The sequence below is a fragment of the Pinus tabuliformis genome, chromosome 2_1 (assembly GCF_031772625.1).
Source record: "Pinus tabuliformis cultivar Carrire ecotype Pingquan chromosome 2_1, CPIR1, whole genome shotgun sequence".
Classification (NCBI taxonomy): Eukaryota; Viridiplantae; Streptophyta; class Pinopsida; order Pinales; family Pinaceae; genus Pinus; species Pinus tabuliformis.
The window spans coordinates 84,190,950-84,211,000 of NC_142299.1; the positions used below are offsets into that span (position 1 = coordinate 84,190,950).

Consider the following 20,051-nt stretch of genomic DNA (forward strand, 5'->3'; position numbering starts at 1 on the left):
CCTACTTCTAGGAGGGAGTGGAGCTCCCTTCTTTGTGTCCTTCCATGGAGATCAATCTCTGTAAAAATCTAGGAAACCCTAGCCCGAAATCATCTAGCCTTCGAGTATTGAAATTGTTTGGTCATAGTTCTTTAGAATTTTAAACATAAGTTATTATAGATTAGTTTTATATTAGTATAAGATAACTATAGTTTAGATTAGGATTATTTTTCCTCGGATTCACTTTTTTATAAAAAGAAAGGATCCAAGGCCAATGGAGCCTATAAACCCGTCAAGGGTGGCCACACCAAATAGCTTGGGCTATTGTAGAGCCTTGGTCTAAGCTATTCCTCCCTTGTTAACTAAGGCACACAATTCTCACGTCAATAGGTTTCCCAAGGCAAGATGGGTGATGCTAGGAGAGGATGTCATCGAGAGGAAGATGACACCTAAGAGGCTATGGTGCCCTATTCTCCGATCGGTGGCAGTTGTGGCAGCCATGGCGCCACCCATTTTGGAGACAGGGCAAGGGGTGATAGGAGGGACTCCAGTAGATTCTATTGGGAGGGATGAGCCTCAGGCTTAGATGTTTACTTGATGTACTAGGGGAAGCACCTATTATGAGTATGCTCCCCTCATTTTTGGTATATGATTCATCCTTTTGGCAATTTCTAGTTGATGTACATAAAACTATATTTGTTTTATGATATATATAAGATATACCATTTTTTTTGGCTCTTATGATGTGTCTTTATGTATGATGTGTGTATACATGTGATGTATTTTCATTTTATTGATGTGATGGTTCATTTTTATGTGCTTTATATGTCTTGATGATGACTTGTATGTAATACTTCCCAATTTAGGATTTGATTAGTGATGTGGTCAACAACATGATTTTGACTTCTTGGTATATGTGAAAATGTGATATGATCAAAACACATGCTAAATTTCGTGCATGTAGGTATTTCCAAAAAAGGAAAGGGTCACGAATGTTGAAGGTTATGTTCAACTGCGATACGACAAGATGGGAATCAAGGAAGACATGCAGATGATTGATCCTTACCGGGAAGAATTATCCAAAAGGCCTATGACGACATCATATTCTACTTGATTGTTAGTGGATAACCCAATACAGATTATATTCTGATGGAGAATCACATAATCAAGAGATTATATCACCTAGGCTACCGTGGCAATATTTTGTGACCATCGAGAAGCACCGTAAGAAAATCTCTGGTGGTAAGCTATCAAATGATCCATCTGCAACACAAGATAAGAGTATAGTTTAGATTAAATTGATGATGTGGTGATCATAACAATAAATCAGGGTACATATCTACAACATAAGGCTAAACATATGGTTATGAATAGAATTTTTTGAGATAGAGCTCATTGACGGGGTCTTTGAGACAAGTCCTATCAGTCTTTACTAACATTTAGGTGACTTTCAAAAGGAAATGTTTAACATTGTATGGTACTTTCCACAAGGTTTCAAATTTTCTAGGTCCCAAAACTCCCTTGGCGATGTCATACCGAAGTACTAGATCCCTCTCGTTAAATGAGAAAGGGGTGACATGGTGATTATAAGGGGGATTTGGTACGATTTTTATGGGCTTTGTTGTACTAGAGGGATTCTTGTCGACTTTCATCAACATGTTCCAATTGGACGATCCTTTGATCTAATGGTGAAATGTCTAGGAAAAAATTGATGGCCATGTATATGGTAGGGATTACACACTCGATAGGGAATATGCTTTCGACTATTAAACTAGGTGAAAAGGAGTGAATCATGTGGATGCCTTAAATGAGGTACGGTAAGCCCACAAGGCTGGGAAAAGCATGTGATGCCAATTTTCTTTGTGCTTGTTCACATATCCTGTAAAATTGTCTTAGAGACCTTTTTTATATTTTATACATTTTTATCACTCCAAAAATGTTCACCTAGCCTTTTCTTACTAGGTTGTGTTAGCACTCTGTAAATTCCCTAGGCTGAAGAAGGAATTATAGAGGTAACCACAATCCACTTCTAGGTCAGAATCTAGCCCTTTTGACCTGGAGAGGGCTCTCTCACTTAGGTTATACAACAAATATGGTTTTATGCTAGGTAATAAGCTCAAAAAGGTTTGATTTTTAAAAAAAAAATTGATGGGAAAAGTGGCAGATCCATTGGGCATGGAGTCATCACAAATATAAATTTGTCGAGTGAGATGATGTAAAAGAGAGGGTTCCTTCACAGGGGTAAGCTAGACAACTTTGGTGGTGGGTTTATATCAAATTTTTGAAGGAGGTGAATTTAGAAAAGGTGAAAAACTAACACATTAGAGCATCAAATCATGGAGGAATTCTAAAGTGTTGCTTTAGCTGAAAACATTGATAACTTAGAAAACTAAAACAGAGCATTCATTAAAGATGAATTTTGAATTAATCATTTGGTTTTCCAAGCAAGAATATGTACATAAAAAAGATGTAGACACATAAATAACTTACAAGGCTAAAAGAGCACAAAACCACCAAATTTCTAACTCATGAATCCCTACAATTTTCTCCTCTGTATTTCATTCATTCACTGGAAACAACCTTCAAACATACATTGCACAAAGTATTATCCTCTAATCCTAAACAAAAACCTGCTTACAATTATTTTTGATATATTTATACATCATCAAAGATTCGATCTCCTATCCTAGGTGGTCGAATTCATTGACCAAAACCAACTTTCAACTAAATACATTAAAAAAATAGTGCATATACTGAAAAATAGGAACAATTTTCCTAATAACCAATACAAGGCTTAAACATCATTAATTTTAATTATTGTCCAATAATCATTATACACACCCCCTAAGATAATTTTTCCACTTATTTACATAATCTAAACCACTACTAGAGATCAAAAATTCGAAATTTGAACTGAGAAGAGTTGACTGTCCAGATTCGTAATGTATTAGGCAGACTCACAGTGCATTGAGGTGGCTTCCATTCTTTGTATGGTTGTGGCCCCTATCTATCAAAAATAAGAAAATGGGTATGCTCCAAATATCTCTATGATGGTGTTGGTCCTCCTGAACCATATTCAAAATTCCTGTAGACACCCCTTTGACCTGTACTCCATTTTTGCAGCGCGCTGATCTGTTTTTGCAGCACCTCCATGTTGGCATTATGATTCAAGTGTTGTCCTTGATGGCAACTCACTCAGAGGATGGTACAAGTGCTCAGAGGTTGGTACAAGTGATGGCATCTTAATCAGAAGACAGATCTCAGTACAGCATGCCAAGGAAGCTCATACACGCCGTTTCGTTAAGCCCAAGTCGCGTGTACACGCTAGTTCGATTCATAAAAAGCGCGTGTATGTGGAAAGGTTCCTTTGGTCCATGGTGGTTAGTCCTTGGAAGTTGTGCCTATGATTTCGGACCATTGTGTCTCGACGGGCGTGTCGATCCCTAGTTTTGAAGTTGATGGTATTGTGTTACTATGGTTTTGGCTCTTGGTATTGAGCTAGGCCTAAGACTATATAAGGAGAAGAAGATCATTAGGCAATATCATCTTTTCGACAAGGGCTTGAATATCTAAGAGTGAAAGAGATCTGATTTGCAGGTGCTGGGTTGCTTGATCTAAGCCAAGGAGAGATCACATTGGTTGATGGAAGACTAGATCTAAGGATTGATCGGGATCTAATGGTTTGAAATGCACTATCATGATATGGTTGATTATGCTTATTTCTAGATCTGCATATTGTCGCAATGCTATGTTCTGGGTCTAACTAATGTCTGGTACAGCTGCAAATTGAGAAAGTTTATTTTTAGATCTGTACGCAGGTTGGCTTCGGTAAAAGAGCGTGTATACGCGGGTTTGGCTCCTTGAAGTAGCGTATATCTTTTGAAGCTTGTTTTTGGGTTTACAGTGGGGTCTGACAGTTATTGCAGAGTTCTGTAGTCTGCTCTGTGTTCTGATAACTGGTGATTGACAGGGTTCAGTGGTTCAGTGATTCAGAGTTTGGTTGTTTTATGCTTCAATGATCTGTTGTGGAAATTGAATGAATTGTGGTCTTCAGATTGTAATGTTGTGCTTCAGGATTATTCAAGTCTGAAAATGTATGAAAGGTGATACCTGAAGAAAAGAAGATTGTAGGTCAGCACCTACGTACTAGTATCCTGGCTAGTACAAGAACAAAGGGGGTTGGAGCTCCCTTCCAAGGAAGTTTGGAGAACGAGAGAAGGTTGTAGCCTTCTGCAGGTTGTAGCCTGCGTACTGGTATAAGGCTGCACCAGTACAAAAGATTGTAAACTGAAGTTTCTTAAAGAAAGATAGAGATAACTTGCAGCAGGTGGTTTTCACCCACATTGGGTTTCCACCTTATATCTTGGTGTTCATGTGTGTGACTTTTGATACGTTCTGTTATACTGCATCTGCTTACTGTTAATGTGCTGAATAATGTCCTGATGAACTTAACTGAAGAATAAGCTAACTAAGTTATGAGTTTTCTGCTTATACGCTGTTTTATTTAGTCACAGTAGCGTGTACACGCTGTTTTACTTAACTGAAGTAGCGTATATGTTTCTGAGCATTGAAAAGGTTTGATTGATCTGATAATACTGATTCACCCCCCCTCTCAGTATTATTTCCAACAATTGGTATCAGAGCGGGTCCTTCAGGGAAGCTTGATCGCTTGAAGGTAGATCATTCATCATGAGCAACTACGAGAAAGAAGCATCAATCAGGCCACCGGTTTTTGATGGAACAAATTTCAATTATTGGAAGGTAAGAGTTACTGCATATCTTCAATCTCTTGGTACAGAAGTTTGGAACATTGTAGAAACAGGCTATGCTTTTCCTTCAGTTACTCCTACAGATCCAGCTGAGAAAAAGACATATGAAACAAATGCAAAAGCAGTCAGTACTCTATTAGGAAGTATATCCCAAACAGAATTCATGAAGGTCATGCACTTCAAATCAGCAAAAGAGATATGGGACAAAATGATCACTAGCTATGAAGGAGATGAACAGGTAAAGGAAGCTAAACTTCAAACTCTCAGGATTCAATATGAGACTCTCAAGATGTATAATGATGAAAGTGTGGCAAATTATTTTCTTCGGGTAGACGAGATTGTTAATTGTATGAAAAATTTGGGTGAAGAAATAAAAGAGACTATAGTAGTTTCAAAGATTCTAAGATCATTATCCCCCAAGTTTGAATCTAAAGTATCTGCAATAGAAGAAAAGGAAAATCTCAAAGTTCTCACTATGTCTCAGTTACATGGAATTCTAACTGCTTATGAAATGAGAAAGGGAGGTCCATCAGACAGAAGGGAAGCTGCTTTTAAGGCATCAAGAAAAGAAGATTACTATGAGGCAAGCCATGTTCCAGAAGAAGAGGAAGAAGAATCAAATTTTGTTAGAAATCTTCAAAGGGGTGCTGGAAGGTTCAGAGGTAAGCTACCTTTCAAATGCTTTGCTTGTGGAAGAGTAGGTCATTATGCTGCAAAATGTCCTAATAAAGATAAAGGAAAAGAACCTGCTAGATGGAATAAGAAACAAAGTGCAAATAAGAAAAGCTACTACACCCATGAAGATAGTGATGGCTTATCAAACAGTGATGAAGATGAACAAGGTAATAAATATAAGCTATTAATGGCATTTGAAGATGATGATTATGAGGATGCTGTAGATGTGGATAATCTCTATAATGAAATTACTAGACTCAAGAGATGCATAGAAGAAAAGAGTGTGATCATTGATACTTTGCAATTTCAAATTGATGAAAAGGAAAAACATCTTGAAAAACTAGAAGGTGAAATTGTTGGTCTCAGAAAAGAAATTGAGAAAACAAAAGCTATTAATCTTAAGTTTGTCAAAGGATCTGAAACTTTGGATGAGATTATCAATGTGCAGCGGTCTCCTCTAAACAAGACAGGTTTGGGCTATAATGGAGAAACCTCTAAAGCATCCACCTCAAAGAATTATCTTGATGCAGCAAGAAGAAATGAGCAGAAGAACAATGAAGATAATCAGGTAAAGCAGGGACGAATTACAAACAGAAACTATCAGGGACAATCCTTCTTAAGGGTGAACAAAAGCTACAACCAACCACAGGTAAAATCTTCTCAGTTTGGCACAAGAATAGATGAAAATAGAAATTACAATCAGTTGGCTGGTAGATTCAATAACCGCAGAAGCTTCTTCAATGGACAATGCTTTTCTTGCCATAACTTTGGTCACAAAGCAGCTCAATGTGTTGCATATAAAACAATCATGACTAGGGAAGCTCAAAAACAAAGAAGTATGACAGGGATTACAAAGAGGACCTATAACAACTTTTCGGTTCTTGAAAATGAAGTTGAATGTTCTATTTGCAATAATTTTGGTCATAAAGAATCTGAATGCAGGAGCAGGTTTCAGGAGAAAAAGGAACAAGCCACGAGCACCAAAAAATGGAGAATAAAAGAACCTCAAACAGAAAGATGTGGGATAGCGTTTTATGCAGAAGGACAGGAAAATCTATGGTACATTGACAGTGGATGTTCGAAACATATGACAGGTGATAAAGAAAAACTTGAATCTTATTCTACTTTAGAAAAGGGAAAGAAAGTTTCTTTTGGAAATGATACTCCTGCAACTATAAAAGGAAAAGGTATTGCTCCTTTGAAAGAAAAGGTCAAGGCTGGAAATGTTTTGTATGTTGATGGATTGAAGCATAATCTTCTAAGTGTCAGTCAGATGTGTGATCAAAAAACCGAGGTTATTTTCAGATCGAATGGATGTCTTGTTCGTGATCTTGATACAGGTAAAACAGTTCTCAAAGGCAAAAGAACTCCAAATAATCTGTACATATTTGAAGAAGGACAACAACAATGCTATCTTAGCAAGGATGAAGAGCACTGGCTATGGCATCGAAGGTTGGGACATCTAAGCTTCTCACAAATAAGAAAAGCATGCAAATATCAGGCAGTTCGCGATCTTCCAGATATCAAAATTCCAGACAACACCATATGCAAATCTTGTCAGTTTGGAAAGCAAACCAGAACTAACTTTCCAGAAAAGGAAGGATCAGCTAGCTTGCCTCTTGAGCTAGTCCATACAGATGTATGTGGTCCATTTAGGAAAAGGACACCTCGAGGAGAAGAATATCTGATATTATTCATTGATGATTTCTCAAGGTTTGTTTGGTTAGGGCTTATGAAGCACAAAGATGAAGCATTCGAAAAATTCAAATCCTTCAAAGCATTGGCTGAAAATGAATCAGGACACAAAATTAAGTGCCTCAGATCTGACAGAGGTGGGGAGTTCACATCAAATGAATTTTTCGATTTCTGCGATGAACATGGGATAAGAAGAGAATTCTCTACAGCTAGAACTCCTCAGCAAAATGGGGTTGTGGAAAGAATGAACAGAACTATCCAACAAATGGCTCGTGCTATGCTCGATGAATCAGGTACTCCTGCAACCTTCTGGGGTGAAGCTGCACATGCTGCTGTTATCATTCTTAACAAAACAAATGTCCGAGTAAACAGCACTCAAACACCTCATGAGCTTTGGAGTGGTAAAACTCCTTCCGTGAAGCATTTCAAAATCTTTGGGAGCAAATGTTATATTAAGAATACTGATGAGCAACTTGGCAAACTTGAACCTAGAGCAGATGAGGGCATTCTTCTTGGTTATTCTCCACATAGCAAAGCATACAAGTGCTACAATAAAAGACTTGGCAGAATTGTTGACAGTATTGATATAGTGGTTGATGAGAAGGGATATATTCCTAGGCAAGTTCATCATGAAGACATTGAAGAAGATGAAGGTTACTCTCAAAGGCGAAATGATGAAGAAGAAGAACCTCAAGAAGAAGAAGAATCTCAAGAAGAACCAGAGGAGCAGACAAGAATAGAAGAGAAGACTCCATCCAGATATGTCCAAAAGAATCATCCAGAAACTCAGATTGTGGGGCAGAAAGAAGCAGGAGTACAAACAAGAAGGACACTTGCAGAAGCTTCAAGCTACTTGGCTCTACTCTCCTCCATTGAACCACAAAATGTGAAAGAAGCATGCAAAGATGAATGTTGGGTCAAAGCAATGGATGAAGAACTTGAGCAAATCGAAAGGAACAACACTTGGGAATTAGTTCCTAGACCAAAAGATAAGAATGTAATAGGAACAAAATGGGTCTTCAAGAATAAGTTAAATGAAAATGGAGAAGTAATTAGAAACAAGGCCAGACTTGTTTGTAAAGGGTATGCACAGCAAGAAGGAATAGATTTTGAAGAGACCTTTGCTCCTGTGGCAAGACTAGAGGCCATCCGAATGTTCCTTGCTCTCTCAAGCTTTCAAAACTTCAAGGTATTTCAAATGGACGTGAAATCAGCCTTCCTAAATGGAGACTTAGAAGAAGAAGTATATATTGAGCAGCCAGATGGGTTCATTCTTGGAAATGATCCAAACCTTGTATGCAGATTGAAAAAGGCACTCTATGGGCTCAAACAAGCTCCAAGGGCTTGGTACTATCGGTTGGACAAATATCTTCACCAACAAGGCTTTTCAAAAGGATCAGCAGATAGCAATCTCTATATAAAAGTTGAAAATAACAAATTGCTAATCCTTGTTGTTTATGTAGATGATATTATTTTTGGCAGCAATGAAGAGACCATGAGTCAAAACTTTGCCTTGGTTATGCAGAAAGAATTCGAAATGTCACTTCTTGGAGAATTGACATATTTTCTTGGATTGCAAATCCAACAAAATGAAGGAGGTATCTTCTTGTCTCAAACCAAATACCTCAAGCAGATCTTGAAGAAGTATGGCATGGAAGAGTCAAAACCAGTATGTACACCCATGGTTACAGGATGCAGCCTCAGTGCAAATGATGAATCAGCAGCAGTTCACCAACCCACTTATAGATCCATGATTGGGAGTTTGCTTTATTTGACAGGTACTCGACCAGATATTACACATGCAGTAGGAATGGTTGGAAGATTTCAAGCCAACCCAAAGGAAACTCATCTTCAGGCAGTCAAAAGAATCTTCAAATATCTTCAAGGGACCCAAAACTATGGCTTATGGTATCCTAGAAATACTGATCTCACTCTTCATGCTTACACAGATGCAGATTGGGCTGGAAGTGTGGATGATAGGAAAAGCACAAGTGGAGGTGCTTTCTTCATGGGTTCCAGATTAGTATCTTGGTTCAGCAAGAAACAAAGTTCGATTGCCTTATCTACAGCTGAAGCAGAATATGTGGCTGCAGCATCTTGTTGCACACAACTTCTTTGGATGATGCAGACCTTGCAGGACTTTCAAATCACTTGCACTCCACCTGTCTCTATCTTATGTGATAATACAAGTGCAATCAGCATTTCAAAGAATCCTGTCATGCACTCAAAGACCAAGCACATACCAATCAAGTACCATTTTCTTCGGGAACAAGTGCTTGAGCAGAAGGTCAAGTTGGAGTATGTTCCTTCTAAGGAGCAAGTTGCTGATATTCTCACAAAACCACTGCCCAGGGAAACTTTTGAATATCTCAGACAAAAGCTGGGAGTAGTTGATGCTTCATCCTGTTGTTGAAGATTGTTTGTTCTACAGAAAAGTTGGTATACGCAGGTTACGGAAGGGATATGAGCGTATACACGCGGATTTATGTTGGGTAAGTCGCGTGTATGCTGGACGCTTGTTGCAGAAAGAATATCCGCGTACATACGCTGTTTTATACAGGATAAAACGCGTATATGAAGTTCTGAACAGCAAGGGAAAACTCTGAAGTTCTGAAAAGCAATAGGAATGTCAGAATTCTTCAGGCACAGTTTCAGGGAGTGCAACAGGCACAGGTTCAGGGGGAGCAGCTCAAAAGTCTCATAAAGCATTGTTGGCATTCAGATGTTTTGGTTGTTGGTTTCAGGAGAAGGAGCTCAGAAAGAAATTCTGGTTGCTGATCTAACAAGATGTTTATCAGATGTTGCTGGTGTCTTTCCTAAGTCTTGGTCTAGATCTGTTGTCTCTATGTCATGTATCTCTCTTGTCATATCTCTTTTATGGTGTCAAGGTCATGTAACGGCCTATGTTGGTTTCCCCACTATGCCTGGGATGAATGCTGTAATATAATTGGTTGTTTCTGATATGTCCCCTCTTGGTAGGGAGTATGGATGTATGTATTGAGTCTTTTGGTGATAGGAAGGTCCCTTATGGTGTATAAATCTTGGCTCTTGTTGAAGAACATCTTTTTCAAATCTGGCCTACTGTCAGGGGGAGCACGAGTCAGCACAGCCAAGCAGAGGTATCAGCATGTCCTCAGGGGGAGCACAGCCCTTTGCTCTTGATGTCAAAGGGGGAGAGTGACTTGGTGTGGTGGTTGCCATCAAGTCCAAAGGGGGAGATTGTTGGCATTATGATTCAAGTGTTGTCCTTGATGGCAACTCACTCAGAGGATGGTACAAGTGCTCAGAGGTTGGTACAAGTGATGGCATCTTAATCAGAAGACAGATCTCAGTACAGCATGCAAAGGAAGCTCATACACGCCGTTTCGTTAAGCCCAAGTCGCGTGTACACGCTAGTTCGATTCATAAAAAGCGCGTGTATGTGGAAAGGTTCCTTTGGTCCATGGTGGTTAGTCCTTGGAAGTTGTGCCTATGATTTCGGACCATTGTGTCTCGACGGGCGTGTCGATCCCTAGTTTTGAAGTTGATGGTATTGTGTTACTATGGTTTTGGCTCTTGGTATTGAGCTAGGCCTAAGACTATATAAGGAGAAGAAGATCATTAGGCAATATCATCTTTTCGACAAGGGCTTGAATATCTAAGAGTGAAAGAGATCTGATTTGCAGGTGCTGGGTTGCTTGATCTAAGCCAAGGAGAGATCACATTGGTTGATGGAAGACTAGATCTAAGGATTGATCGGGATCTAATGGTTTGAAATGCACTATCATGATATGGTTGATTATGCTTATTTCTAGATCTGCATATTGTCGCAATGCTATGTTCTGGGTCTAACTAATGTCTGGTACAGCTGCAAATTGAGAAAGTTTATTTTTAGATCTGTACGCAGGTTGGCTTCGGTAAAAGAGCGTGTATACGCGGGTTTGGCTCCTTGAAGTAGCGTATATCTTTTCAAGCTTGTTTTTGGGTTTACAGTGGGGTCTGACAGTTATTGCAGAGTTCTGTAGTCTGCTCTGTGTTCTGATAACTGGTGATTGACAGGGTTCAGTGGTTCAGTGATTCAGAGTTTGGTTGTTTTATGCTTCAATGATCTGTTGTGGAAATTGAATGAATTGTGGTCTTCAGATTGTAATGTTGTGCTTCAGGATTATTCAAGTCTGAAAATGTATGAAAGGTGATACCTGAAGAAAAGAAGATTGTAGGTCAGCACCTACGTACTAGTATCCTGGCTAGTACAAGAACAAAGGGGGTTGGAGCTCCTGTTACACGGTAATTTATCACTGCCTTCCTGTCAGTCACCCTGTTGTGTCCAGAAGTCACAATCACTAAATGTTTGCTCCCTGAACTGGCTAAAAACCCATTTTTCCAAAGTTTTGTGCATCAGCGCGTCTGTTCCTAAAATAACCGCGATGACCAGCGCCCCACAGTCTATTTCGTGCGCTGCCATCGCGGAAGAACATCACTTTTCCGCGATGACGCACAGCGCGGCTTTCACGTGTCCTTCCGCGCTGACATGGCTTGTTCAGTTGTTGTCATGTGCTGACAGCGCGGCAGTCTCCATATAATCTGCGCTGATCCAGTTTGGGCGAATTTGTTCAAACAACCAGCTTTCCAGATCTCTCCAGGCTTGGTTGTTAGCTTTGTGAATGTCGACTCCCTTCTATGGCATGTCTGTTCGACCTTTTGCAACTACTCCCCTTGAAGATAAGCTCATCCTTCCACCTTTTTAGGAGACTCCTTCTCCTATATAAACTTCCACCATTACCATGAGCAGCTAGTTAGAAAATAGCTAGACTCAGCTTGGATTATACAAGAGCTTGTAGTGCTCAGATTGCTGCTATAGGTGTGGTGTGTTAGGAGTGGAAGTGATTGATTGCTTTGGGAAGTTTGTTTGTGACATTTGTGTGAGAGAGAGAGACTAGTTTGTCTTGGGAGAACTATCCTCAAAGGTGAATGCTTGAGATACATGCTGACTGATCCCTCCTGAGAAGTTTATCGACGTCAGAACATTTGGTTGTACTCTTCTCTATTCTGATTAATAATAGATGACTGCTATTATTGTTCCATTCTCGTTTGTTTATGCAATGGATAAATGTGAATTATGTCTTTTCTGACTGGCATATAGTTACTTTTACTAGATTTCACGCTTGCGTTTGCTTTCCCTTCGTGTGTGCAGGTGTCCGTTCGCGGGGATCGCGGAAGACTATGACCAGCTGAAGCGAAGGAGCAAGGGGAACATCCCCTCGACAAACGACAGCGCAGGAATCCAAGTAGGTGCTCTTTACTTCTTGTCTAATTGTAACTAGGAACATGCGTGGCAGCATTGTGTGATTGTTGCTAGACCCCTGTTGGGCTAGTAGGGATCGCCTCTATCCGTAGAGGGGATTTACCTTCTCAACAATTTGGCGACTCCACTGGGGATCAGCCTTTTTGTTTTTGAGTCCACTTTTGTGTTTGGCTTTGATTGATCTCTTTGTGGGTTTTTGGGATTGTCTTTTGTGGCTTATGAACTTTCTGGGTGTTTCTGGAAAGCGCCTTTATTATTAAAAAGCTCCTGCCTTTGGATTGGGAAGTTTTTGTTTTGGCTTTCCTTGTTTTTTACTCCCAGCGCGTTTTATTTCGGAACAGTCGCGCTGACATCGCGGCCCTGTTCTTTTGGTTTTCTCTTCATCGCGCCTATACGTCTAACAGTCGCGCTGACCTCGTTTTCAAGGGCAGCGCGCTTTATTCGTGTTCTTCCGCGCTGACATCGCACCCCCTCTTCTTTGCGATTTCGGTCATCGCGTCTGTGTGTCTTATATCCGCGCTGACCTCGTTTGTCCTAGGGCAGCGCGCTTTTTCCCTGACTTTCCGCGCTGACGTCGCAAAGTTGCTGAAGGCCTCCCCCTGTCAGCGCAAAGTTGCTGAAGGCTACCCGCGCTGAGCCTGAAAAACTTTTTTTTGTCCAATTTGACCTCCTGAACCTCTTGCTGTGACTTTCCCTGCTTCTCCCCACTTGTCTGATGACTTGTTTTTCACTCTCTGAACTTTGAACTGTTTGATTACGAAGCTCAACTCCATAGGGTTTCGTTTTGCTTGGTTTTAAGTTTGCAAACAACTTCCCTTCTAGCTGCTTGGTTCACGTTTTCGTCCTGACTTTCGCGATTACTGGATTGTGTTTGAGTCTCAAATTGACTGGTTGCAACTCTGGTCCATCGGATGTTTGCTTTTCTCTATTTGATTTCACGCTCTGAACCCTAGGACATCTAGCGGCCGTGTGTGTGTCAAGCCTCCCGCAAGGATCCCTGTTTGCTTGATTGACCAGCTCGTTCTAGACTCGCTTTTCGCATTTTTTCAGTGATTGTTAGAGTGTATTGGTTTGTGCTTCCAAGTGATCTTTTCCGCTTCCTCCTTGCTTGCAATCCTTGCTTGTTTTGCAGAGCTTAGATCACATAGCTCGTGCATTGCCTTGTTTCCTTTTGATTTCGAGACTTTGGTTGAGTGTTTTGGGAACTTCGTGTGCTCTCATTAAGTAGTTTACTTGGTGTTCAAGTTCCTCCAAATTCCTTTAGGTGTGTTATGTCACTAAAAGAAAATGAATTAGTAGCTTATTTTAAAATTCGAGAAGGAAAAGAACATTTCATTGATTTCCATTTTCAAAAGAAAAGTTTCCTTTCCTCGCTTTAGTTGCATTTAGCTACTTGTTTGTTTGTTTTCGTTTTGTTTAAAAAATTCTTTGCCCTCTCATAGCTAGAATTCATCGAATGAAACGAAATTCTTTTGCATATAGATTGCATCTAAGTAATTGTGAGCGAACATACGATAGAGCTTGAAATCGAAACTTAATCTCAAGATCAACTATAAAATGAACCAAATGAATCTAAAAACGCATTGGAACTAAACGCAAATATTTAGAGGTCTAGGTTAGAGACGTGTTCCGGCGTCTTAAAACATAGTCACTGTTGTTTCACATTGGGTTGGGTGATTCCTCCTTCTGTGACTCGATAGTGGTCTAATACGGACTGCGCTCCCACGTACCGTCGAGTATATAGGGAGACCCCACTAGGCTTTTATCCTTTATCCATAGGAAGCCGAGTCGGCCGCCCTACAATTCGCAATGCAGTGAACACAGCATTCACGAAGATTGACCACCCGTACCCTAAAAAGTATTCTGTGGTTTTGCGAAGAGTTTGGCACACCCTCTACCTAGAGTTCCAGAGCAGTCACTTTTGATCCTTTTCGGACTCCCTAAACGAAAAGGTGCCTGTGAGCGTCTTGTCACTTCGTGCTCATTAAACATTCGAAGGAGACTGGAGTCATCTTTGTCCTTTTCTCGACTCCTGAAATATGAAAAGGTCAAGTTTGGTCCTTGCGTCTTAAAAAATTAATTTGGCCACGATAACATCTCCTTTTTAGGTCTTGTGTGCGATAGTTTTGAGTAGGCTTTTATCGATAGTTTCCTTTAAGAGTTCTAAGGGGTCTGGTCATCCTGGCTGACCCATCACCTCCCGGTACAAGTGACTTAGGTTCTCAATCCTCTGTTGCTCCCGAGGTACCAGTTGAAGGCGGTACTCTTCCCATTGTTCCGAGTATCCAGCCTATTAACGTACGGTCCCCAGGCAACCCAGATTACTTGGAGGATTGGAATCCCGTCTGGGAAGAAGATTGGGATACCCCCCAAACCCCCCGTACCCCTTTAGGTATGTCATCTCCAATGGAGGGGGCAGCTTCCAGCACGGGTGAGACACCCGCAGTCACAGACATCGAGACACCCGCGGTCACAGACATTGAGACCCCGATCCCGTCTTCATCTCCCCTCCCTCCACGATATCAATCGCTAAGGGATAGGTATGATGCTAGAACAACTTCTACCACCATATGGGATCCTTCTCTCGCGGCCTCGATTGGCCCTTTTGTTTCACAGCCTCTTTTCCCACCCCTCACCTCAGAACTCAACCCGATCGTCACCTCAGTTCCCGCTCAACCTACTGTTTGTGTAGCACGTTCGACTCCGGTCGTCAGTGCTGCGCCGATTCCCTCGTCTGAAGTTCCTCAAGCTGGTTCTTTTGTTGGAGGCATTCCAGGATCAGGACCGTATGATGCTTATGGGGAACCTATAACAGACCCAGATTACGATGGTCCTGTTTTCTTCTTTGATGCAAATGGTGAGTTCCTTGAGGAAATCTCAGGTCTCCCTCGTCACCCCTTCGAAGAGAACGAAGAATCTTTGAATGTCAGGTATGACCACACTACTAAGTACTTTGGAAACCGAGACCCTCCTCGGCAGCCCATAGGACCACCCAATCAGGACCCGTCATTCTACGTGCAGCCCCCTCAAGGGCAACCATTATATGGCCTGCCTGACCCAGGACAATCTGGGCACCCACAAGGTCAACCTTACCAGGAACAACCTATGGACATGGGAGGTCCGCCATACCCATATCGGAATCAACCTACTGGGCAGCCAGAGCAACCGTCTTTTCAAGACCAGCTTGGTTTCCAGCCAGGGTACCCCTCTGGACCAACTGGCTCAGTTTACAATCCCTCCAATCAACCAGCCGTCCAGCAAGGGTATCCTTATGGCCAGGGTGGACAACCCTATATTCAACAGGGCCCACCTACCCCTCGAAACGCAAACCCTTCTGGGCAAGGGGGGCAACCCTCTGCCCAGCCTATATACCAAAGAGGGCAGCCTGCCGTACAGCAAGCCCAACCCTCTTCCCAACCCGGTTACAGTGGGGGACAAACGGGCCAACCGTCTATACAGCCAAATCAACCCGGGGCCTACCCTCACCGTCAACCTGGACAAGCTGGCCAGCCTCAGCGTCAACCAGCTATCCAACCCATTCGACCACCCGTTCCGCGAAGACAACCCTTGGTGGCACATGGGCCAACTGGCGTTCAGCAAGGCTATCCTGCTGGCCAACCAGGCCCATCTCGAATCCGGCCAAGTCAACCTTCGGGACGTGTAGTCCAACCTCAACCGGTTCAAGGACAATACTCTGGGCCTCAGACTCAAACAGGTTATCAACCTCCATATCAAACGCAGCCTGCCTACCAGGCTCCGTATGCGACCCAGCAGTCACATGGCTACCAGCAACCCCAGGGGCAAAATCAGTATACTCCTTACCAAAATTATCAGCGACCACAGGTCACTCCCTATCAAAATTATCAATATGGTCAACCTGGCGGGCAAGCTGCTAATTCATGGGGAGCTGGGGGGCAAACACAGGGACAGTCGTCCGCACACGGACAAAACTCCTACGGACAAACTCCCTATGTGCCAGGTCCTTTCGGACCAGGTCCATCGGGACAAAATTCCTATGCGGCCGGTCCTTTCGGGCCAGGTCCGTCTGGACAAAGTTCGTGGGGGCAACCCCAATCTGGGTGGAACCCTAATATCGCCTCGAACCCTCAGCCACAGATGTCCTTCAACCCGCAGCTACCATTTTTGGCTACGTTGGAACTACCCGATGTGTCCAAGTTAACAAATGATCCTATTTTGCATAACTCATGGTGGCCACCGGTTCCGACCAAAATACCAGGTGACTGTCCAAAGTTCGACGGCAAAGCCGGAGAGGATCCTCAAGCCCACGTAATGACCTATCACCTTTGGTGTTCATCTAACTCATGGCTTGATGATTCTATCTGACTGCGCCTCTTCCAGAGGACCCTCACTGGTTCAGCCGCAAAATGGTACATCGAACTTCATCGCGGTATGTTTTCAGACTTTAACTCGTTGGCTATGGCCTTTCTTACTCATTTTCAGTTACCCATTCGGTACGAGACTGGGACCCATTTGCTCACGTCTCTAAAACAGGATACGGCAACGCACATCTCTGATCATATACATGAATGGAGAAGGCGCCGTCGTTTGATTAAATTTTGGATTCCCGATCAACTCCTGACCGACTGGTTTACCACGTCCTTTGTTCCTAAAATTGCCAAAGATATTGCAATGGGGGCGTGTGTAACTGAAGAGCAAGCGATTGCGCGAGCTCAATACCTTGACTTAGTATATTCTCAGTCAGGTACTTTGTATGACTATTTGCCAGATGCCCCGAGGCACGGACAAACCAAAGCTCCACCGAAACCGTCTGTGGATGGAGTTATTGGCTCCGTGAATTCACCAAGTAAGAAATCAACCGCAAACTCTGGGAAGCAGAAACAAAACGCCTCTAACGAGAATGCTTCTCAGAGCCCATCTATTCCTGGGAATACCTCCGAGGTAAATGCCGTTCAGTCCACCGCGGCAGACAAATCCTCGAAAGGCAAAAAGAAAGGAAAGGCCAAAGAAAAATCCGGACAACCTAAGCAAAATTCTCCTAAACCTCCCACCGAGGACGGAGCCAAGCGGAAGCCTAAGTATCCCTGCCTCATTTGCGAGGAGGATCACTACACCAAGGACTGCCCTAGGCGGTCCGAGGTTAGTCGGCTTTTAAAAGGTGCTTCAGGGTCCCCCGCCGTGCTTAAAGAGCCTTTCCCATCCCAGCAGACGCATCAGGTGGCAGACCCTTCTCAATCCTCTTCCTCGTTCGGTTCTCAAGTATTCATGGCAGGAACCATCCCCGTCCACGTCACGACTCGAACGAAAGAATATCCATCTTCAGCCGGGAAGGAGCCGGAGGTCCCCTCCAGCGCTCCCGCGTCTAGTTCTGGCCCTCTTCACATTGAACGGCCCAGCACCGAGACGATCCCCCGACCCCCTCCCAAAGGTGTACTCAGGAAGTCATCTTATAACCCCAATGCTCGTGCCGCACAGCATTATAGCATTGTCGAGGACTTAGCTCAGGCTCCGTCTGCTATGTCCGCGTTAGAAGTCCTCCAGAGCTGCCCCTCCCAGAGGAAGTCCCTGCTATCAGCAATTGGTGGCATCGACCCGGCAGATTCGGATCTCATTTCTTTCGATCTCGAAGGTTTCACGCAGAGATTACCTCATCAGGTGGCCTTCCTTATACAAGTTCTCATCAAAGGCAAGACGATTCACCGTACTGTCATTGATGAAGGAGCCTCAACCTGCATCATGTCGGTTGCTTGTTGGAAGGCTCTTGGTTCGCCTGCTCTGAGCCAGTCTCCCACCACCCTAGAGGCGTTCGATGGAAGAGAATCTCGTCCACTTGGTATCCTCCCGCGTTTACCTATCTCTTTAGAAGGGAAAACTGTAGAAGTCGAGGTTGAAGTCGTTGACGCTAATCTCACTTACAACCTCCTTCTAGGACGAAGCTGGACTTATGCCATGCAGGCCGTGGCTTCCTCTTTATTCCGTGTCGTTCGCTTTCCCCATCAAGGAAAAATCGTCACGGTGGACCAGCTGTCCTTTTTTGCTTCCTCTTCTGAAGGGAATGTACCATTCGTGGAGCATACCTTCAAATCGCTCGAGAGTGTGGGTGCCGGATTATTTAAAGATCCCTCCTTGATGGGAGTCTTTCCCCTCCCACCTCCAAATCTCGCCTCCGTTAACATGATCAGGACGCATTCTGATCCATGGGTTCTCCCTCCCGTGAATCAAGAAGACTCATGGGGCGAGATGATGCCGTTGAGCCCAGCCGAGCTCAACTACATCGAAATAGTTGCTGCATCGGCTTCAACCTCCGGACCTGCTTTTCCAAGCAGCGTTCCCGATTCACCTCAAACCTTCCCCTGGTTGGGAGAGAAGGCCACCTCGGACCCCCTGAAAGAATCATTCCCATCCGACGAGGCTATTATCGAGACTATGTCTCCCGAAGAGCTCCCTTGGTTTGATCACCACCATCGCTCTTCGTTCCTCCCTCCTTATTCGGAAATGGCCACGTGTCTCGGAAAGTTTGCTTCATGTCTCCCACATATCCCTCTCCAAACACCTATCCAGTTATATCAAGTGTCCTCGGAAGGGAACATGGGTAACATTACACAAACTTTGGCTATCGACATCTCTGTCAAAACAGGAGTTGTCGAAAATATTCATATTGGAGTCACATGTACTCCCGAGGAAATTCAAATCTACACAGATCTATTTCGTGAATTTCGTGATGTTTTCGCATGGTCTTACGAAGAAATGCCCGGCATTGACCCCAGTATCGTGGAGCACGAAATCCCTACCTATCCTGGGGCTAAGCCTGTTCGTCAGCGTTTACGCCCGGTGCACCCTCGAAAGGCTGCAGCCATCAAGGCCGAAGTTGAAAAGCTTTTTCGAGCTGGTTTCATTTATGCCATTCCCCTCACGGAATGGGTATCTAATATAGTTCCTGTCAATAAAAAACAGGGCACTATTCGGGTTTGTGTTGACTATCGCGATATCAATCGCGCCTGTCCAAAAGATAACTTTCCTACGCCCTTTATTGATCAGCTTATCGATGATTGCGCAGGAAGCGAAATTTATTCGTTCATGGACGGCTTTTCTGGTTACAACCAGATCAACATAGCCCCCGCAGACCAGCACAAGACCGCTTTCATTTGTCCTTGGGGCACCTTCGCTTACAAGAAGCTACCTTTCGGTCTTAAAAATGCCGGTGCCACTTTCCAGCGTGCGATGTCGTATGCTTTTCATGATATCCGAAACATCGTACAACCTTACCTGGATGATCTACCCGCTCATTCAGCTAAACGTCAAGACCATCCATCTCATTTACGCGAAATCTTCCTTCGCTGTCGACACTACCGTATTCGACTCAATCCGCATAAGTGTGTCTTCTGCGTGGAATCTGGCCGACTACTCGGGTTTATCGTCTCCCGAGAAGGCATCCGCTTGGATCCCCTTAAAGTCGAGGCCATTGTGAATCTTCCTCCCCCTGCCACTCTACAGCAATTACAAAGCTTGCAGGGAAAAGCCAATTTTCTCAGACGATTCATCCCAAATTATGCCGAGGTGGCCAAGGGTTTCACGCGATTACTAAAGCGAGACACGCCCTTTCATTGGGACGCTATCGCTCAGCAATCTTTTGAGCATCTTAAAGACCTTCTGGTCTCAGCTCCGCTCCT

General features: G+C 43.2%; 1 protein-coding gene across 1 annotated transcript in view; it reads right to left on the minus strand.

Moving 5' to 3' along the window:
- Positions 1 to 1,161: 1,161 nt before the first annotated feature.
- LOC149198886 (uncharacterized) overlaps positions 1,162 to 20,051 on the minus strand; it is a 35,456-nt gene continuing 16,566 nt past the window's right edge. Inside the window, exon 2 of the mRNA XM_089400396.1 lies at positions 1,162 to 1,242. Within this exon, the coding sequence (XP_089256522.1) occupies positions 1,162 to 1,242 (81 nt within the window). The remainder of the gene's footprint in view (positions 1,243 to 20,051) is intronic.